This window comes from Botryllus schlosseri, chromosome 8 (genome assembly GCF_051294905.1).
Source record: "Botryllus schlosseri isolate E-star chromosome 8, Bs_hap1, whole genome shotgun sequence".
NCBI lineage: Eukaryota > Metazoa > Chordata > Ascidiacea > Stolidobranchia > Styelidae > Botryllus > Botryllus schlosseri.
In genome coordinates this window covers 7952671-7976382 of record NC_137243.1, presented here as the reverse complement: position 1 = coordinate 7976382, position 23712 = coordinate 7952671, and the positions used below count along the sequence as shown (strand labels likewise).

Here is a 23712-nt window from a genome sequence, read left to right as displayed (position 1 = left end):
TTCATCTCAGTTTTGTTGAGTTTCCCTTTCTAGCTGCCACTGTCACGTAGCGAGTAACATACCGAACTAATGTTGAAGTTCAAACAATTTTGGTCACAGATCAGGTAACCCAAGCACTTTCATTCTGTAAACTATCGAGATTCACCCCGTGTACTGAAAATCAGCACCATCCCTAGTAACACCTTCTTTCCAGGCGAGTTGGCTGGTATTTACAACTGTCCTTTTGTTTGTTAAACTTGTATACTTTGGAAACAGCTGGAACCATTGGTGGAGTGGTTGGCTCTGGTACATTCTCTCTTGCAATGGGTAGCTTACTACTGCGCTTTTGATCCGTAATACTGAGAATCCCGAAAAAGCATCAATTCAAATCAGAAAGACAAATGTATCGGCAACACTGTTGTGCAGTAGCAACACTTGGCTTACTCAATTTACGCTTTCACCGCAGATATATAGTACTTGACTCACCAGCAAACATCACGCATACCATCAGAGCAATATCAACAACTTATTTGACAACAATTCAGCCATAAACTCCACCACATGAAATGTTAGGTTAACCAGTGTTCTTAAAAAGAATTGCACAGTCTAGAAAAGAATTGCTTCACTTAACACAGGGCAATCGCTTCATTACAGAATTGCACTCCAACAATCACAGAATCATTCGGGCATGTCAATTCACCTCATATACGCAAATTATATCTATCAATGTCGCAAGGCTACGACCGTACAATTGCACTCTACTAGAACGAAGCTCTTCATCTATATCATCACAACCACGGCTTCACAAACCCCACAAATTCGGACACAGGCTCCATTCCGTCTACTACTATTGGGAGCGTGTAGTGATCTACAATTCATCCCGAGGTTGCTCGTCCGTGGGATCTTGCTTTGATGTTTCGAACACAAAGGTCTTGAGGGCGTCCAGATTACGTGCACCACTGTATTTTGCCACGCTCTCCCCATCGATAAAGAGCTTCAATGACGGGTAACCACGCACCTGTAACAAAGACGCGTCGAGCTTAGCATTCACCCTTGATGCGGGGTCACTGTTCCAGCCTGATATCAGGACATTGTAGATAATTTTAGTTAGAAATCATGACGTAAAAAATCTTATTTTGAGATGATGACAACAACACCATGCTAAGCCACATACCTAAACAAGCGAATATCACAAACACAGTCTTAGTACTACCACGGCAAATGGTCATTAGCTTATGTCCAATCTTTAAATTCTGAGAAAATCAAGTTTTTGTAAAATTATCTTCGCCATGGTTGGTTATGTTTGTTGCATTGCTTCAAACAGAGCAGAATATTCACATGTGTGGTCGCGTATTTCTGGCACTACGGTGCTAATGTCAATAACGGTTTTAGGCGCGACGTCGATAGAATAGTTAGTCATTGCAAAAATACTAATATACTTATGAAATTTAGGCTCTTAGTACAAGACCCTCTTCATGCAATCAAGATTCGAATCGTCACGACAACTCTATCGTAGGTTGTCAAAGTAGTCGGCATGTAAAAACCGAGTAGTTTTGCCTATTGGCAGAAATGGAAGTAGTACAAAACAACCACACGAGTAAGAAGAGCATGTAGGTGAAGAATACTCTAGTACAGGGATTCAGATCCAATCTATCTTCGAATATGTAATATTTGCTGAATTTCTTGGAAATATCCGGTGGACATTTCGTACATATTCAAAGTCACTGTGTTAGGTTCTATATCCAATAAGCGAGACATGCAAAAACGAGGTTGCGAGAATGGGGCTTGATCATAACAATGTGCCGATATTTGTATGACACAAATTGGTGTGATGTTATGGAAAGTTGACTTCTCTGGGAATCTGTAACCTGATTTGATAATACTCGGGAATATGGTAGAGACTGAGAGAGAAATAGCGGGGCCGTAAATGCCGTACCAAATATTTTTTTGAATCCAACTAATTGTGAAAGAACGGTATATTCTTAGTATCGCTTCACGCCGTCGGAGACTGTAGGGATGCATTGGTCTAGGGGTGTGCAACATGCTGGTGCAGGACTATTAGACATAGGCATTTCGCAGCCGACCCTCGCGGATGGGCAAAGTGCGGTGGCGATAATACCTTCGCCAAAATTGATCGTCGCTCATTGTCCAAAACCTTTGACATTGATATGTCCGGTCGTCAAAATGGTTGGACCCAAATAATACCGATTGTTCCTCAATTTGAAATCGCGTGCGTCACACATGTTTCTTAAAGTAGCGTTGCGTACAACTGGTTTTCTGAAATCTTTCTATTTCATATATGACCGTACAAAACGTAGTACGCTAACATTAAAATGCAAATTTCGATGTGAGTGGCTTGGGTCGAGAGATGCCAGTAAAACCCAGATTTGGGTTGCGGTCAAAAAAGTTTGAGAAACACTGCTCCAGTACAATTGAATAGTATATTCATATTGAAATAAACCCGAATATTTTCGGCTGACACTCGTCAGGGGTAATCGTCAGCAACTAGTAGAGAATTGGAAAGAACATTGTATATCAACAATCGTTTCACAAAATATGACGTCGCCAGCACCGTTCGCACTTCCATTTGTGTGCCTTGGAGTCGACTTTTATCAAAATACACCAACCCAAACTCTGTCAACAGAAGGAGTTCGTGTACCACCTGAAAATAGTGCATTGAACGGTCTCACGTTTGAAATTTCATGCCGATGACGTCATATTTTGTGATACGATTGCTGATATACAATGTTCTTTCCAATTCTCTACTAGTTGCTGACGATTGCCCCTGACGAGTGTCAGCCGAAAATATTCGGGTTTATTTCAATATGAATATAATATTCGATTGTATATTGAAGTTCTGTGCCTCCAAGAAGCACTGCTCTAGTACAACAAAGCAACAGTAGTACTTTGTTACTGACCACTTCTGATACCAGCCTATCGTGTCCCTGAATAACATTGGCAACCAGCATGCCAGCCAAACATACACAATATACGTCCTACCACTCACTTCATTCTTGGTGCAGACATCGGCATACTTGGTACAATCTACTTTAGCGATAACCACCGGCCGGGCGACGTCACCGAAATCCTCCTCCGCCAGTTGGTCCCAAGTAGGCGCTAGGCGTTTGCAATGTCCGCACCAGGGCGCAAAGAACTTAACGAACGCCACGCCCTCGGCAATGACGCCGTCAAATGTCTTGTCGGTGAGTTCTCGAGCGCCGCCCTGTCACAAAAAAAAAAGGTAACGATGCCTGCAGTGTCATGACGCCAGAATTGGTCAAAGAAGTCAGCATTGGGACTCTAGTACAGGGGTCGGCAACCTTTTTTGCTCTGCAGACCTGTTTCTAAACTGGTATTCAGAAAACACTCATTTTCAAATTTGCAAATTGTCAGTAAAGGGTGTGTAATGTTCATCAGTGATCTTGACCAGTACGCAAAAGTATATGAACTTTTCGCGAACCAGTAACCAACACCTGCCGGGTATTTTTGCGATCTGCCATATTTTTCATGAATGTATACTAATCGCGCAAAGTGTTAACACTGTGTCCGATACAACTTCTCTGTATTGCTTTTCGACTAAATTTCGAGCCTTATAATGTGGGGCAGGGCACCATGCCATGATATTTTCGAAAACGGGGTGTTCGAGTATACTAAGTATTAGTATCGCATTTCCATATTAATAATATCATCTGCATCCCATCATGCAGACGAATGCATATTTTGTCGAAAATTGATATCTCCTGAGATGCATCAATATGAACCAAGCTTTCTACAGCTTCCACACAGCTCAATTTACAGATTTCGACAGTCCACGCAAAGGAATTACGACTTATTACACAACTACTTACTTACTTGAGTAGATTTAAAGTCAGTCAATTCTAATTCTACTTCAAGTAGTTCGAAACTGTATGCGGCTTTCAAAAGCGAGTGGCCCACAATCTAGTCAACTAAAATTGGAAGCACTACAAAAGCATAACCACTCGGGCAAGTACAATTAAGTACGTAAAAGCGACTCAAAAACTCTGAATAAGTGATGCACTTGGTTATCGACCACATCTGCAATCGTGCCTTCTTACCTTGTCTTCTTCTTCAGCATTTTGCAAGCCATCCACATGTTCTTGCACGTACGCTATGAGGCTGTCGAGATCTCGGCCGGCCTGTAACAGGCAACGATGTATCTCTGTCTGTTTTAGGACCGAGAAGAGAGAAATACACGAACCGGCCTGCCCTCGATTTCCTCGCCGTTTCGTAAGTATTTCAAAGTCGGATAGCCGCGGATGCCGTTGGACTTGCAGGCTTGCGATTGCTTCGTGCAATCGACCTGTAACAGTTCAGTAACAGTAAAAGACGTACAATAACTGCCACAAGCAGAAGTAGAGAATGAAGGTGGGAGATGTAGTTTTAACAAGAAGATTTGGTCAAGGGGTCGCGTCGCGTACATTTATTATTGTATTGGAGGTCCCCAGCCACTTGGTAAACTACATGGTGCATCTTTGTGAGTAACACAAAACGACCATACCGTAACAACAAAAATGGTACAATTCGAGAAAACATAACCAGCTACTGCAGTTCGCAGTAAAGGGGGTGTTTGTTCAGTTGTTAAAGCAATTACGGTCTTATCTGATTCAAGACATAGCGGCCGGGTCCCACGCAAATTTTTCGCAGGTTTCCAGGTTCGATGATATCACAAAGGAGTGACCTAATAATGGTGGAGCTATGTAAATGCAAAATATATACCGTACTATTAGAGCAACGTAGTGTTCAATATCCCCAATTGCTTCGCGAGTGGCTCACATAAAGTTTGAAAATTTTCCAAATTTACCAAGTAGCATCCATTTATTAGGGACAAGTGTTATGTTCATGCATTTACGTTTTAGTGTCGTACAACTCTTTCGTTCTATAGGATTAGTAATTACTGCCAATCATTATTTCCTCGTGTGTCGTGCTTGTATTTATACCCTGTGTTCTGTTATCTCGTGGTCATTCATTTATCTGAACTCTGGATCGTGTCGCCTGTCTTATAGTTATTCTGCTGTACAATATACTGATTTCTTATTGCAACCTCGTCGCATTGAGTTATTGTTCAAACAAGATCTAGAACATAACAATTGGTGTCAGAAGTCGGATTCAAAGTTTTTTCTGCGACGAATGGAATCATGGAATCGGGTATTTTGAAAATTCTTGAGAAGCAGCAAGAGATGATGGTGCAACAACAAGCGAAGCAGCAAGAGATTATGGCGCAACAACAAGCGAAGCAGCAAGAAATGATGGTGCAACAACAAGCAAAGCATGACGAAGCAATGGCAAAAGTCATGACAGAAATGGCGCAATTAACGCAGAGGTTGAATCCCGGTGCGTCAACATCTGAAGCTACCGCTCCCAAGTTTGATTCGTTTGTAAAATCAAAGGAGAAATGGGACCAGTATCTGCAACGATTCAACCATCACCTTGCAATTTACGGCATTTCCAACATGGAGAAGAAAAGAGCGTGTCTACTCTCATGGGTTGGACCTGAAACGTACTCGCTCCTACGTAATTTGTTTGGTGCTGCTGATGTCAGTGCGCAAACCTTCGACGCGTTGACTGAGAAGTTATCTACACACTTCAAGGACTCAATTCATGTGCAAGCAGCCAGGTACGAATTTTACAATTGCAAAATGCAGCCGGGACAATCGTACGCCGATTGGATCGCTACTCTATGCGGAATCTCCAAGGATTGCAACTTCATATGCTCAAGAGATGGCTGTGATCAGAGCTACGTTGATGAGCTAATGCGCGATCTCATCATTAAAGAAACGCCGCACGCGGATGTGAGACGGCATTGTCTAACACAAACCAATCCATCCCTTGACGACGTTCTCAAAGTAGCCGCAACATACGTGAGAACGCTGGAAACTGATAGGGTTATCCAGGGCGAGAGTAGCGGTAAAGATACTTCCATCGTCAACAAAATGACGGGAAGTTATCAGAAGGGGAAAAAACCTTCCAAATCCATCCAAGGCAACTTCCCGGAAAGACTGAAATCCTGCAGCCGCTGTTTCATCGATCACCAGAGAAAAGACTGTCAATATCGACATTCAGTATGTCAGAAATGTGGTCGTAAAGGTCATATCAAACCTGTGTGCATGTCTACGAAACCTAGCATCACGCAACAGGTCACATCCGTCAATTTCTGCTCAGTGCCACTCCTCTCCTTCGACATCGATCAACTATATCGACGCGTAGGAAACCAGCTCTGGATCAACTCCAGCATCAACGGCACTCCGTTGCCGACACAGTGGGACACTGGTGCACCCTCCGCCATGGTGGGATTGACTGGGTACAAAACTTTGGGCTCTCCGAAACTCTCGGCATACCATTGCTCTTTCGTAGCGTACGGCGACAAGCCACTGAAAGTGAAAGGTATTTGCACTGTAACTGTGCAGGTGGGTTCGGAAGTTCGAGTTGGCTTGAAATTGGTGGTTCTCGACGAACACCGTGGGCAAAACATTTTTGGTCTTGATTGGAGCGATGCTTTCTCCATGACCACTAAGGGAACGTCTGCTTTGGATGCAATTTCCTCGCAGATGGTCAAATCGCAATCATGTAATACTATTGACATTTCTGATTCGAACGACAAATTGGTATCTTTTCAGTCCAAATTTCCCTCCGTTTTCGCTAATGTATTAGAACGATGCACCAAGACAAAGGTGACAATTCACTTGAAACCTAATGCCAAGCCCGTATTTAACAAGCCACGTCCCTTGCCTTTCGCAAGGCAAATCGCTGTTCAAACCGAATTGGATAGATTAGTCAATCAAGGTATTCTCGAACCAATCAATTACAGTGATTGGGCAGCACCAATTGTTGCCGTCACTAAGTCTAATGGATCAGTACGCATTTGTGGTGATTTTAAAGCATTGAATCAACAAATTCAGATAGATCAACATCCCCTGCCCTCCTTGCATGAAATTCTTCACAAGTTACAGGGTGGTTGTATTTTCACGAAAATTGATCTTGCCGATGCTTATTTGCAGCTAGAATTGGATGATGATGCGAAGAATTTGTGTGTCATCAACACGCAATTCGGTCTATTCCGTTATCGACGCATGTGTTTCGGAGTCGCATCTAGTCCCGCAAATTTTCAACGCTGTATTGATGCCATGATCGCCGGCTTACCCGGTGTTGCTAGTTTTATCGATGACATAATCGTTACTGGCATTGATGAACGCGATCATTTTCGCAACTTATCGCTACTCTTTGAGCGCCTCACCGAATACGGTTTCACCGTCAACTTCGCTAAATGTGAATTTTTCAAAAGTAGTATCGAGTACCTTGGTCATATAATCGACAAGGACGGCAAACGCCCGTCTAACAAATCCGTTGAAGCAATCAAACAGTTGCCTAAACCTCAGGATGTTCGCCAGCTACAGGCATTTCTGGGCAAAGTCAATTATTATCGCGCGTTTATTCCTAATTTCACGAATAAAGCCGCTGCCTTATACCGTCTTCTTCAAAAAGACGCGAAATTCATTTGGAATGCGGACTGTGATGCAGCTTTTCGCATTCTCAAAAACGACGTAATCGACGCTACGCAGTTAGCTCATTATGATGTAAACAAGCAGCTCATTTTGTCAACTGATGCTTCTCAATTCGGAATTGGCGCTGTCCTCTCAATCGAGCACAATGGCGAAGAGAGACCGATCGCGCACGCATCCAAAACACTTTCCGATTCGCAAAAATCCTACTCTCAAATCGAGAAGGAAGCTCTGTCAATCATTTACGGAGTCACTAAATTTCGTCAATTCTTGTATGGTAGAAAATTTACGCTGGTAACGGACCACAAACCGCTTTTAGCTATTTTCTCGCCGGACAAGAAAATTCCGTGATTACAGCGCAACGCTTACAGCGATGGGCACTAACGCTCATGGCTTACCAATACGATATTCGCTATAAACCGACTAATCAGCACGGAAACGCCGACGGTTTATCTCGCCTACCAAAGGGTCCAGACCCTGAGTTTGACGAACTGGAAATTCGTGAAAACGCGGAGATCGTTCACGCTATTAATATGGCATTCGATGGCTTACCGTTAACTCGCAATGAAATTCGGGACGCGACGCTGAAAGACAAAACCATGGAACTAGTGAAATTATCTGTCACTCATGGAAATTGGAATCCAAAGACGCACATTGATGATTTTTCTTGGTTTTCGACTCGCAAACATTCACTTTCTCTGCACGAAGACATAGTCATGCTCAATATTGATGGTTTTCAGCGCGTAGTAATTCCGCAGTCACTTCGCTCGCGAGTCTTATCATTGTTGCACGAAGGACATTGGGGTATCGCGAAAATGAAGCAGATGGCTCGACGTTACATCGCATGGCCTTCAATTAATCGCGACATTGAAAATCTCGTTAAGAGTTGCGACGCTTGCCGTAAGGTAATGAAAGCGCCTGATCGTCAGTATCGCGAATGGCCTAAAACTTCTGAAAGCTTTGAACGAATTCACTTGGACTTCGCAGGTCCAATAAACAATAAAATGTTTCTTGTCATCGTCGATGCGCATTCGAAATATCCTTTCGTTAAAGTAATGAATGTCGGTTCTACCACAACCTTGTGTGTAGTCAACGCTTTGAGGGAAGTCTTCTCTATCGAAGGCTTGCCCATAACAATTGTCACGGATGGCGGGCCGCAATTCACATCGAATGAATTCGATACGTTTTGCTCTAATTTGGCAATCAGCCATATCGTATCACCGTCTTTTCACCCTGCCTCGAACGGGGAAGCGGAGCGTTTCGTCCAGACTTTAAAAGCTGGATTAATAAAAAATTGCGACGGGGGAAAAGATCTCAACTTCGCGCTCCAAACACTTCTCGCTACGTACCGATGTGCACCGCACCCGGGCATAGACTGGAAAACGCCTGCCGAGATTTTACATGGTCGACAGCCGCGCAATTTGTTAAGTTTGTGCTCGCCCTTCGATAAATCGAAACCCGTTACGCCTAGACAATCAGTCACTCATTTCGAGATTGGTTCCTCGGTTTACGCTCGCAGTTACCGAAGCGGACCAAAGTGGGTTGCTGGCGTGGTGACGGAAATACTGGGGCGTGTTGTGTACATTATAAAAACAGATCATAGGTATTGGAGGAGGCACAAAAACCAACTCCAACCACGCTTGATTTCCACTGGTCATGATACAGCCACACAGGAAGTTGCTCAGCCGCAACAGTCACAAGCTGAGCAACCATTGGTCAGAGATAGGGCACAACGCCCTGCAGCTAGTCCTGCTCGATCGTCGGGTAGACGTTATCCTCTCAGGAACAGAAAGCAAACCGATTTCTACAGACCTACGTAAATGGGGGCAACCCTCTCAACTTATAGGGGAGGACTGTTATGTTCGTGCATTTACGTTTTAGTGTCGTACAACTCTTTCGTTCTATAGGATTAGTAATTACTGCCAATCATTATTTCCTCGTGTGTCGTGCTTGTATTTATACCCTGTGTTCTGTTATCTCGTGGTCTTTCATTTATCTGAACTCTGGATCGTGTCGCCTGTCTTATAGTTATTCTGCTGTACAATATACTGATTTCTTATTGCAACCTCGTCGCATTGAGTTATTGTTCAAACAAGATCTAGAACATAACAATCTCGCTACGTACCGATGTGCACCGCACCCGGGCATAGACTGGAAAACGCCTGCCGAGATTTTACATGGTCGACAGCCGCGCAATTTGTTGAGTTTGTGCTCGCCCTTCGATAGATCGAAACCCGTTACGCCTAGACAATCAGTCACTCATTTCGAGATTGGTTCCTCGGTTTACGCTCGTAGCTACCGAAGCGGACCAAAGTGGGTTGCTGGCGTGGTGACGGAAATACTGGGGCGTGTTGTGTACATTATAAAAACAGATCATGGGTATTGGAGGAGGCACAAAAACCAACTCCAACCACGCTTGATTTCCACTGGTCATGATAAAGCCACACAGGAAGTTGCTCAGCCGCAACAGTCACAAGCTGAGCAACCATTGGCCAGGAATAGGGCACAACGTCCTGCAGCTAGTCCTGCTCGATCGTCGGGCAGACGTTATCCGCTTAGAATTAGGACCCAAACTGATTTCTATCGGCCAACGTAAAATTACCTTGTACTTTAAACTTACAGGGGAGGACTGTTATGTTCGTGCATTTTACGTTGGTATCGTTTGTCTCTTATTTGTCTAGGATTAGTAATTACCGCCAATCATTATTTCCTCGTGTGTCGTGCTTTGTATTTATACCCTGTGTTCTGTTCTCTCGGTGTCTTTTCATTCAACTGTACTCCAGATCGTGTCGCTAATTTCATTGCGAGTTAACGGCACGCCATCGAATGCCATATTAATAGCGTGAACGATCTCCGCGTTTTCACGAATTTCCAGTTCGTCAAACTCGGGGTCTGAACCCTTTGGTAGGCGAGATAAACCGTCGGCGTTTCCATGCTGATTGGTCGGTTTATAGCGAATATCGTATTGGTAAGCCATGAGCGTTAGTGCCCATCGCTGTAAGCGTTGCGCTGTAATCACGGGAATTTTCTTGTCCGGCGAGAAAATAGCTAAAAGCGGTTTGTGGTCCGTTACGAGCGTAAATTTTCTACCATACAAGAATTGACGAAATTTAGTGACTCCGTAAATGATTGACAGAGCTTCCTTCTCGATTTGAGAGTAGGATTTTTGCGAATCGGAAAGTGTTTTGGATGCGTGCGCGATCGGTCTCTCTTCGCCATTGTGCTCGATTGAGAGGACAGCGCCAATTCCGAATTGAGAAGCATCAGTTGACAAAATGAGCTGCTTGTTTACATCATAATGAGCTAACTGCGTAGCGTCGATTACGTCGTTTTTGAGAATGCGAAAAGCTGCGTGACAGTCCGTATCCCAAATGAATTTCGCGTCTTTTTGAAGAAGACGGTACAATGCAGCGGCCTTATTCGTGAAATTAGGAATAAACGCGCGATAATAATTGACTTTGCCAAGGAATGCCTGTAGCTGGCGAACATCCTGAGGTTTAGGCAACTGTTTGATTGCTTCAACGGATTTGTGAGACGGGCGTTTGCCGTCTTTGTCGATTATGTGACCAAAGTACTCGATACTACTTTTGAAAAATTCACATTTAGCGAAGTTGACGGTGCAACCGTATTCGGTGAGGCGCTCAAAGAGTAGCGATAAGTTGCGAAAATGATCGCGTTCATCAATGCCAGTAACGATTATGTCATCGATAAAACTAGCAACACCGGGTAAGCCGGCGATCATGGCATCAATACAACGTTGAAAATTTGCGGGACTAGATGCGACTCCGAAACACATGCGTCGATAACGGAATAGACCGAATTGCGTGTTGATGACACACAAATTCTTCGCATCATCATCTAATTCTAGCTGAAAATAAGCATCGGCAAGATCAATTTTCGTGAAAATACAACCACCCTGTAACTTGTGAAGAATTTCATCCAAGGAGGGCAGGGGATGTTGATCTATCTGAATTTGTCGATTCAATGCTTTGAAGTCACCACAAATGCGTACTGATCCATTAGACTTAGTGACGGCAACAATTGGTGCTGCCCAATCACTGTAATTGATTGGTTCGAGGATACCTTGATTGACTAATCTATCCAATTCGGTTTGAACAGCGATTTGCCTTGCGAAAGGCAAAGGACGTGGCTTGTTAAATACGGGCTTGGCATTAGGTTTCAAGTGAATTGTCACCTTTGTCTTGGTGCATCGTCCTAATACATTAGAGAAAACGGAGGGAAATTTGGACTGGAAAGCTACCAATTTGTCGTTCGAATCACAAATGTCAATAGTATTACATGATTGCGATTTGACCATCTGCGAGGAAATTGCATCCAAAGCAGACGTTCCCTTAGCGGTCATGGAGAAAGCATCGCTCCAATCGAGACCAAAAATGTTTTGCCCACGGTGTTCGTCGAGAACCACCAATTTTAAGCCAACTCGAACTTCAGAACCCACCTGCACAGTTACAGTGCAAATACCTTTCACTTTCAAAGGCTTGTCGCCGTACGCTACGAAAGAGCAATGGTATGCTGAGAGTTTCGGAGAGCCCAAAGTTTTGTACCCAGTCAATCCCACCATGGCGGAGGGTGCACCAGTGTCCCACTGTGTCGGCAACGGAATGCCGTTGATGCTGGAGTAGATCCAGAGCTGGTTTCCTACGCGTCGATATAGTTGATCGATGTCGAAGGAGAGGAGTGGCCCTGAGCAGAAATTGACAGATGTGACCTGTTGCGTGATACTAGGTTTGGATGACATGCACACAGGTTTGATATGACCTTTACGACCACATTTCTGACATACTGCATGTCGATATTGACAGTCTTTTCTCTGGTGATCGATGAAACAGCGGCTGCAGGATTTCAGTCTTTCAGGGAACTTGCCTTGGATGGATTTGGAAGGTTGTTTCCCCTTCTGATAACTTCCCGTAATTTTGTTGACGACGGAAGTGTCTTTACCGCTACTCTCGCCTTGGATAACCCTATCAGTTTCCAGCGTTCTCACGTATGTTGCGGCTACTTTGAGAACGTCGTCGAGGGATGGATTGGTTTGCGTTAGACAATGCCGTCTCACATCCGCGTGCGGCGTTTCTTCAATGATGAGATCGCGCATTAGCTCATCAACGTAGCTCTGATCACAGCCTTCTCTTGAGCATGTGAAGTTGCGATCCTTGGAGATTCCGCGTAGAGTGGCGATCCAATCGGCGTACGATTGTCCCGGCTGCATTTTGCAATTGTAAAATTCGTACTTGGCAGCTTGCACATGAATGGAGTCTTTGAAGTGTGTAGACAACTTCTCAGTCAACGCGTCGAAGGATTGCGCACTGACATCAGCAGCCCCAAACAAATTACGTAGGAGCGAGTACGTTTCAGGTCCGACCCATGAGAGTAGACACGCTCTTTTCTTCTCCATGTTGGAAATGCTGTAAATTGCTAGGTGATGGTTGAATCGTTGCAGATATTGGTCCCATTTCTCTTTTGATTTGATGAACGAATCAAACTTGGGAGCGGTAGCTTCAGATGTTGACGCACCAGGACCCAACCTCTGCGTTGATTGCGCCATCTCTGTCATGACTTTTGCCATTGCTTCGTCATGCTTTGCTTGTTTCATCGCTTGTTGCTTCAAATCCTCTCTGTGCTGTGCGTGTTGTTGCTCCAGCTGTGCTGCGTATGAGTTATCAAAGTGAACAAGACAAGCTTCCCCAGCGTTGATGAACTTGCATATGATGTATATATTGCCAGTATACGCTTTCGCAGGTATACTGTAACAACTCTTTGGAGATACATAACGCACAGATATCAAAATTTCTCAATTTGATGTACGTCACAGCAAGATGACAAGATCGTGACGCAAAGCGCAAGATGTAGGCAATTTTGCACAATTATCCAAACGGAAAACTCTTGCTATTAAACGAGAACAGCAAGGGTAATGCCAAAATGATCCATCTACCCACATACCCGAGCAATCTTCACGTCGTCGCTATCCGCAAAGAATTTTGCCAGATCTTTCCATGCCGGCTCCATCCGCTTGCAGTGACCGCACCAAGGCGCGAAAAACATCACAAAGGCGTCCCCGCCAGAGACAGCCGACTCGTAGGTATCGTCGGTCAGTTCGTGAAGTCCCTCAATGACAGGCTCTACTTGCACAGCATCAGCTTTCTCATCAACTGGCAGCTGTTGAGAAAAAAAAAAAAATAAACACTCAGCTGCATGACAGTTAATTCAAGTTGCAGTGAAAACTGCATTCAAGTACAGGCAGGGTAAAATTTATTATAGATACCTAACATACGGATAGATGCGCAGCATGTGACTGCACAGTTGGACAGTCCGCTCAAGATAGCAATTTCAGGTAGCTTCGTAAACACATAGATATGGTAATGTTATAGCTGCAGTTTGAGAAACTTAAACTTTTTGATCGCGGAACCAGCCAAGTTTTGATGTCGGTTGCTCGCACCCACAAGATGTCAGAAGCCGATAACTGGAAGGTCATCTCATCAAGCTCAACTCTATTTCGGCCATTCCGAGCTTAAAATAAACTAATGACTAGACAAGGTAGTCACAGTCATACGATGTCCGTCTCAAAGAATAATCTGAATTGTGGTTTCTTGATGATGTATTTCCCCTTCACGGACCCCATTTTAAGAACCTCTGTGTTGGTGTGTTAAAGCTTGTGACCCAAAAACAAAATTTCATAAAAGTCGTCACAAATGAAAGCTACTGTCGCACTGGTTTCGGACAACCAGAGCGTCGAAATGCAATGACCATAACAGTGACCTATTGTGGCACACAGATTCTTCGCGATGCCGAATTCTAGCTTAATCTGGTCGCACGATTGTACAGTTAGTGTTTCGTATCTATTAGGTGATACGATTGTTGATATACAATGTTCATTCCAATTCTCTCTTACTCGCTGACAATTACCCATGACCACTGTCACTCTGTCAGAAAAAATATTCGGGTTCATTTCAATATGAATATATTATTCAATTATGTATTGAAGTTTTGTACCTCCAAAAAGATCTATCCGTAGGTTAGATATCTATTGTGAAAATCAAATAGAAGGTCCGGAGTTTTGGAAAAGCACCATAAGCGAGATACCACATCTTTTCAATATCGGCTGAATATAATATAGGGGTTATTGGCTCAAAAATGTGATATCGGTCAAGCAGTAGTTGTAATCCCGCCCGCAAAAACAATTACAGATACAGCCGAAAAGCTAAATTCCTTTTCGTACACAATCTTAATGGACGCACAAAAGAATTCTCGTACCTCGACAATTTCTTTTTCCTCTTCCTCGGTGAGCTCTTGCTTCTTTCCCGTCATTTTCGAAACCGAGTTCAAAAGGTTTTCAATCGACCTTCCGCCCTGTGGGTAAAATAACGGTTTAAACCGGCGGCACGGAACCGAGCCAAGCCAAAGTTCCTTGTCACCTGATATTGTTCCACTTTTGCGCCATTTTCAAACCACATTAGCGTCGGATAGCCGCGGATTTTGTTTGACTCGCATACCGCGTTGTTAACGGTACAATCGACCTGAAATGCGCATCTGGTTAGGAACCGCAACAGCAGTAAAACAAAGGGACTTGGGACTAACGAATCAACAGTACGGCCAGTTGCAGCGATGGGCAAACTGATTCAGTACTCAAATCACAATCGAGTATTAATTGCAGGGTTGTGGCCAAGTCACAAGGCTCCGAGTCACAAGTCAATCTCGCTTTTATAGCTCGACTAAGAGTCAAGTCGACTCAATGTCCATTCGTCACCGAGTCAAATTCGAGTCTAAGACAGCGAGCAGAGGGTCGAGTCCGAGTCCAAGTCATTGTGTTGATGTTGATCGATCAGTTTCCAGTTAAAGGCTAGTTAAATCCACTTTTCAGAACTCTGTTTGGTGAAATCGAATGGTTTGCATTTATAATATACTAACTTTCCTAACTTTTAGCAGTTTCTGGTCGCATTTTCAAGTACCAGTACCAATAGACGAAATCCCAACAGTGTGGTTACTTTACTATTCTTCGAAATTACAATGAAATGTTGGTCTTAGCCGTCTGAGTCTGAGAAAATGACTCGAGTCAAGGCGAATCATCAGAAAACCACGATTCGAGACGAGTCATGACTCGAGTCATTACAACCCTGATTAATTGTAATGAATCAAGTCGAGTAGTGAGAGATCATTCCTTCGCATACTGTAATTATATTCTCCTTTCCACTAAAAGTTGATTTATCAACGAGAATTATAGTTTATAAACTATTTTCCAATCGTGCGAGTCCTGAAATGTCAATTGGTCGCAGTCAGACATGGGGTGATTACTTCATGAATGTAATCGATTGCGATTACGATTACGATTACATTGGCAAAGTAATCGCGATTACTCACGATTACATTCATTTTGCTTAGAAAACCAAGAAAATGTATTGGAAGACAATATAAGGATTACGATGAAAAGGCCTGAAAACAACCTTTTTATCGATGATAAGTCATTTTCTTGTTACGTCATAATATTTGCTCAACTTTATATGGGACCATTTATCGCACCCACCGATTTGCATTCTTGGCAGGTCCGTAACTACCGCACCCCAAACTCCCTAATATGATGGTGAGGGAGAAAGGGCCGAAACACCACTCCGTCCCTCTCCCCCCCCACCAAAAAATCATTTGTCTTGGGCACCCGGGGGATCAGAATTTTTTTATAATTTTATATAATTCAATATTGATTCGGTCAATATTATTGGGAATTGCATATATACTGCTATAATTTTTTTATCCTCTCTCTGCCCATGTAATCAGATTTACCGGTAGCGCTAAGTGAGTTGTTGCCTGGGAAAATGTCGGGCCCGTAAATAATAATTGAACAATGAACATATTCGGGTGGGCCCGTTGTTATTTCATGTATTCCTGTCTGCTATGTCAGATGATATTAAAATCGCCCAAACGTAGCCTATTAAACTAAAAGAAGCACACGATCTCAAATTGGTATTTCTTCACTGGCAAATTTTTTTTCTCTGCGGGGTGGCACTTTTCTTGCAGATTGTCAGTACAGGAACATTTGACGCCAGTCATTTATAGGCTACTATGGACAATTGAACATATTTGTATGCATATAAAAGTTTTCGGACAGCATAAGGGCAGTAGGTCGAGTTTTTTCGCTGCTTATCGTTCTTGCACACTTATCGGAGTTGCGTATTGCACTTCGTATGTATTGATGCGTCGTGGCGCGGTAATGGCCGACGCCGAACTGACAATTTCTATACCCCCCCCCCCCATTGGAGGGTTTTGGGGTGCGGTATAGTTACGGTCCTGGAGCGAGCTTGAAGGGTAATCAAAAGTATTTCGTAAATCAACATAAATTGTAGATTATTTTCGAGAAATTTAATCAACATGAAAATTTTCGTCAAGCTTCGCAATTTAATTTCTGTAGATACCTTGTTTCTGAAATGCATACGTCTACCCTTAAGCAAAAAAGCATGTCTACTTTATAGCAATAGGAAGTTCGGTGCACGTCATTACCGCACCAAAAGGCCGGTGCAGTTTCAGCCAACATGTGATTCCACGACGTGCGCTACCAAAAAAGTCTTACGCCGAAACTTTAGGTATGTGTTAATTGTCAATAGCCACGATGGATGGACGTGATGAATAGTCATGTCCTCCCAATCTGAACCCCAAAATGCAGATGCAACCCGGGCACCCTCAGGGGAATGAATGCATGAGAATTTGTGTGTGTGTCCCACGACATTTTTAGTCTGCTACACGTTTGGGTGACTACAATATCTTTTGATTATATAACAAACGCCATGCAATTATGTAATTATAACCGCATATCAGATGCTATAAATATAAATTACGAGCTCGCAGCTCGACCGGTAAATCTGGACATCGGTGGCTGGGAGAGTATTGAAAATGAATAATAATATTATGTAATTATCAATATTACTAACGAACTTCAGTCATCAACCTGAAAATTGACTACCTTATGGGAGCCATCCCGAAACCAACGTTTGGAGTGGGGGAACGAATTGCTGTTGTGGTCCTGATTCTACAACCCACACTAACATGGTGCATAAGCGGGTGGCTATGGCGCAGGTCCAAATATTGAGTAAAGAATTGGAAAATAACGATTGGCGCCCGTTTCAAATAGAGTCATATGAGAAAAAGATAAAGTGAACATGAAATTCTGGCTTCCATGTAATACAGATATGCTGCAAGCTGCCGTTACGAGACAGAAAGGCTCGGTTATGATTTATAAATGCAGCTGTTCGTTTTTATTGCTTCAGTGTAAAAATCGTAATGTCTCATCTTAGTAGTACAAGATTTCAAATCGATTTCCGGTGTACGTACGCAGATACATAGGCATACGGCTCGCCAAACAACAACGGTCCAACTGCGTTTAATTAAGCATACCCATTACCTAAACATCAATTAATAAGTTACTATGTCAAATTAGGCAGAGTGGTGATTATTTGCCCGCTGCGAGGAGTGACGTCTGTACTGCACTGAAGATCTCATATCCAAAGCGAGCGGGTGTTTTTACAATCACATTACAATGTACAATGTGATGTACATTGTCCATCGGATATCTGTTTACTATATGTGGATACTTCTTACGCAATGATAAGCAAAGCCAATACTTCTGACGTAATAATGAGCAGTGGCGTTTGAAAATAAGACGTTGGTGCTATCAATAAACGTGATATAATATCGCTTCCTTGTTGAGAAATGCCTAGTTTAAGTCATGGTCCTTGTACAAATAAAAAGTAATCGTTATTACACAAAGAAATCGATTAGATATGCGAAGTAGTCGATTACGATTATGATTACTTTGGAATTTTTTCGAATGTAATCGATTGCGATTACGATTACTTGGAAATGCTGTAATCGCCGTAATCGATTACGATTACTAATCGCGATTACCCCATGTCTGGTCGCAGTACAGCCTCCAATACAGGTAGTAAAAAGCTATGTACGTTAGTGGAAATAAAACATATTTGGGAAGTGATGATCACCTCACATTATTGTCGCAAAGTGTAATGGAAAAAGGTAGAGTCTGATACAATGGAAGCTGAAGAAGAGCAAATTATCTTTATGAGATATAGAACTGGCATTATTTTAACTTCGGATGCACAAAACGTGCATATTTTAACTTACCAGATCATTCTCACTTTTATGGCGCCGTAATGAAAGGATACTCAACTCGAAGTCTACTACTCAATTCGGAATCAAGTCACTCAGGTACTCGGTTTCCACATCCCTAGTCATTTGATGCAGCGGATGCAACGGTAATTTGGAAGTGAAATTCATTCAATTTTGGTAATCCAAGAAGATAAATTTAACGTGTCGTGCACCCAAATTCCTGCATTATAACCTCTGATAAAGATCGCAAACGCGGCAAGGATGAGTGTTGCCATGCACTCACCCGTCCGATTGTGACGTCGGTCCTATCTTTCAGTTCTGCGGCCAGCTGCTTCCACGCGGGCTCCAGTCTCTTGCAATGGCCGCACCACGGCGCAAAAAACTTGACAAAGTGCTTCCCGTGAGCGATGTGTTCGTCAAAGCTTTCCGAGGTGAGATCGTGCAGGCCTTCGGCGGCTTCGTCTTTTTCCACCGGGTCCGGGGCGGGCTTGCCGCCTTCGCGCAGCGTCTGGGTCACGAAAGTCTTCAAGCTTTGGAGATCGCGACCGCCACGGTGGCGCACTGCTTCGTTACCAGGCACGAAAAGCTTCAGCCTGCCAAAAATAGAGGGAGTTCCGTAGTCAATACGCTCGGCAAAGAATTTAGAATTGTAACTACAGAGTTTTTTACCAAATCTGATCAGAATCAAAATTGAAGAGCTTCTTGGATGTACATAGCTTCAATATACAATTGAAGAATAAATTCATATTGAAATATGCCCAAATATTTTCGACTGACACTCGTCAGAGGGTAATCGTCATTGACTAGTAGAGAATTGGAAAGAACACTGTATATCAACAATCATATCGTCGCCGGCATGAAATTTTGAAGGATCGAGGCGAAGAGATTGCATAAGTTCGGTGTGCCATTTTTAGATGGCAGCCTACACTAACTCCTTCCGTAGGCACAGACTAGGTTTGCGTATTTTTATTAAAGTTGACTCCAAGGTACACAATTGTAAGTTTGGTTGGCCTCTCCTGACAACACGGAATCAGTCATCTCGATTATTTTAGACGCAAACATAATCTTTTAACAAATGTTTGCCAATGGCAGAATGCATGGCCTTGGCCTGTTCGGAATCAAGCTTCAGGGTATGAGTCAAGTCAATTAGAATTAGAATTACTGAATTTGCAAAAACTAGGAATTCGAATAGATGCCAAATTAGAAAGAAATACAATAAAAACCAAAACAGAGTTCATTCTGATAAGCAAATAAGGCAAATGTTTGTACTGCAAGTTTGGCTCGTGTCGTACCATACTATTCTCATGTAGCTTTTTCCGGAAAATGCCGCAGAGTACTTCTGGTCCTCTGCTATGCCTACAGTTGAATAATCAGTAACGCAGTACTTCTGTATCTAAAGTATCGTACTCAAGTAGTTTTTGCCTGCTTGCACTGCTTGTGCAAGTAAGACTTTGCAAACATTATTGTTACCACTTATCACGAGAATATAAAAAAGCAGCCTCGCAACGGAATTCACGATTGTCATCGCAATTCGAGTGAAGCAAAACGTGATCACAAAAACCCTCCATAGTGCTGTCTGAGTAAGCACTTTAACTGATGAAATTCAATCGAGGATATGAGAGAAAATGTCACTAACGATAGCAATTATATAGGTGAAATTCGGTAAAAAAAACGAAACGGGTAGGTAGGCCTACTAACTGGTGGAGTTGAATTCAAAACTATTCTACCCATTCTTCCCGGGAATACGTAACAGCGATTCCATTCGAAAAAATGTCACATAAAAAGTAGCCAGCTGCTGTAGCTTGCAGAGCTGTTCTGGCATGAGTATTTAGATACTCACGTTGGATACCCAGTCACTCCGTTGTCCGAACACACCTTTCTGTCGACTGTACAATCCACCTAGACAAATGTATGTGAAGGTGGAGACTCAAAAACAAATTGAGCCGCCCTATGGAGGGCATGTTATATATATATGCTGAAAACTGTAGAGTAGGTTGGAAAAGAACTAGGCCTACTTGTCAACCATGTCAACAACAATTAGCTACACATCATTAACGGTACCACTACCAAATCACTACCACACAACAAGAGAATACTCGCGAACGAAAATCTACCACGAAAAACCTTAGAATAACATTGGACAATTTGGATAGGATTTTTTAGATATACCTAGATTTCGGACTTCATTGTGTGTTGCAAAACTTTCAACTTCACAGAACTACAGTGGCAATGTCGATAACCAGAAAGCACAAGCAGCTGGCATGTCAGATTCAGAAGTATCACATTAAAGCCACTGGTCAAAGTGATTCTAGGTACCAACACGCACTTCGCCAGAGGTGGTGAAAGCAACCTTTAATGATACTAGTAGAGAGCAATGCAAGAAATTTCTGTTAAACTACGAGTACGATACGGCACTTTGACTTGTTACTGACCACCTAGATGTATTTTGAATTGCGATATTGAGTAGCCTATGGATGATAGGCTGCTACATTTATCAATTCAAACAATCTGAAAAAGGTTACATTATTTACGAACCACATTCCACAATGGCTACAAAGTTTGGAAAATTTGGCTAGTTCCATCAGAGGTTGGCGTTAAATATACGAAACAGAAATCAGCATACCATGAAAACTATTCATACATTCATGATGCCGTGGATATGTAACGTTCTCCGGCTAGGAATGTGTCTCCAAATAAGCACTATGAATGTACGTCAGTCTGTCAACAGCAGGGAAAAAAAAGTAAATAGACATGCAGTAGAGATGTTGAATAGTTGTATTCTGATGAACACAGCAATGATGCTAAACTTCAATAAGAGTACGTATTGAACTGCGATTAATAGAATCCTACAAATAAACTACACTCCACAATAATTTTGGCTACTTAGACACAGAGCAATCATAATACTAACCTTTGCAATCTTAATGACACCGGCTTGTTTTTTATTGAAATGCTCAGCTAGGTCGTCCCATGTTGGCCTTAATGATTTACAATGTCCACACCTGAACAAAAATGATACTGATACCCAGTGTTGGGATGACTCGAGTCATGACTTGACTCGAGTCACCTTTTTCGTATGACTTGACTTGACTCGAGTCACTTTGCTAAAATGACTTGACTTGACTCGGCGCATCAGAAATGTGGATTGACTCGTGACTCGGGGCAAAATTCACAAGTCAATTTCAAGTCATCAAGTGATCGGTGTCGATAAAAATCACTGTATCTTGCATATGGCCGGATTGTTCGCGAAACGCTGGTGTAATCCGTGAGAGCGACCAATCATTCAATGATCGTGCGTTTTACTGAACCTCCATTGTTCTCTCACAAATAAATTGACCGCAAACGAAGGGATCGAAGGTTACAGCTTATGTTGTGGTAAACTAGTATAGTAAAGTAATTTAAAATACAAAAGGTATATTTCTGTTCTCTGTTCGTACCTTAACCAAACTCCAAACCTCTTGTTTTACTGAAATTGAATTCGAATACAGTTTGTATAGTCCTTACCCATTGGCGCAGGCTCGAATTGTATCATATCAATTTGTAAATGGGTAATGTATTGCATCTTATGAATTCGTTTCTATATTCTCTGTTTTGACTGGTAATTATAAACTGAGGCTATGCAATTACTAACGTCGTTTAGCAGTTCTTCGTATATGTGAGCGATATCGGGCCTTCTTGCGTGTATATTTACCTCTATATTCGTTCATCGGTTCAGAATCAATGACCACTAAATCTGTATTTCAGACAGCTAGCAAAATGCAATGACGTAATCATGCCTCATATTTCGAAAAGGCAACCTGACTTGAATTGTGACTTGACTCGTGACTTGACTTGACTCGACTTGACTCGAGTCACCTCCAAAAATCGAGTGACTTGACTTGACTCGAGTCACCTTCGAAAATCGATACACTTGACTTGACTTGAGTCAAAATGAGCAATGACTCGAAATGACTCGTGACTCGAAGGTAGTGACTTGATCCCAACACTGCTGATACCATAGATCAAGTGTGAAAGTCCAGCAAATAGGCCTGATTGGAATCTCCGTCCTCTTTTTGAAATAAATCCTGTGTGACAGAAGCTTTTTTCGCGTGACAGAGTCAACTTTGCGGCGTGACAAGCAAGGTTACTGACTTCAAATGACTGTGTTAAGCCAGTGACCGGTGATCAGATGCTAATGGTTAGCAACTGGTAAGGTGCAAGTACTTTACCAACAGACAGTAATCAACAGATCCTGGCTTGAGGATTAGGTCAAAACATTATATACCACATACTAACTGGAATATAGCATTTGGGGTGGCTGAGAACATTGACTTTTTTTCAAAATTTTTTTTTTTTTCAATGAAATCAACGACCCGTGACGGCGTGACCGCGTGCAACTGGCGACCAAGTCGGCGTGATCCTGCGTGCCTTGGACACCGATTCCATACTGGCAAATAGGTAGTGTAATAATAAACACTTTTCATGGATTGTTTGACTACGAGTACTATGATACTTTCATTACATGGATCAAAAAGCAAATCAAGGCAATATCTGTATGGTAGGCCTAGTGCACTTTTGTAATTCCCACCTCAAACCAGATCACACAAGATCTATTACTATACTAATCACGCCACTTGACCCATCTCACCAGGGTGCAAAGAACATGATGAAGTGTGCTTCAGCGGAGATCAATTCGTCAAAGTTTGACTCGCTGTACATGTAGGGGTCCTGTTCTTCATTTTCTTCAGATGCTTGTACCAAGTGTATATAGAAGAGGAAAACTGCTATGGCAATGGACTTCATCACCGAAGTACTACAATGACTCTAAACCCCTAGACACTAAATGAAACCTCAAATTGAAAGAAATATCGTCACGTATCAGAAACGCAAAAGAAATGTTAGCGACGATATATCGCCGGTGCCACCAACATAATACGCCACTTGAAAAAATCAGACACAGTGCCTATGTGTTGTGTGTACCGTGCAGGTAAACCTTGAAACAATTCCATTCATAAAAGTGATTCAAACCGATCACAAAGCTATACATTCTACTTTTCATATTCAAAAGTGTAAAAAGTAGTTATAGTTTTGCCTAAAAATGATCAGGTAGAGG

The 23712-nt window shown here is 42.6% G+C and overlaps 1 protein-coding gene across 1 annotated transcript; it reads right to left on the bottom strand.

Moving 5' to 3' along the window:
- Positions 1-488: 488 nt before the first annotated feature.
- LOC145445062 (thioredoxin domain-containing protein 5-like) lies at positions 489-23499 on the bottom strand. The gene is made up of 11 exons (XM_080323158.1): positions 23248-23499; positions 21532-21622; positions 20461-20519; positions 18904-19213; positions 14927-15028; positions 14766-14861; positions 13455-13670; positions 4199-4300; positions 4056-4136; positions 2987-3202; positions 489-997 (listed from the first exon to the last, which is right to left on the bottom strand). The coding sequence occupies exons 1-11, from the start codon at positions 23400-23402 to the stop codon at positions 848-850; spliced, it is 1578 nt and encodes a 525-aa protein (XP_080179284.1). The 5' UTR covers positions 23403-23499; the 3' UTR covers positions 489-847.
- Positions 23500-23712: the final 213 nt, after the last annotated feature.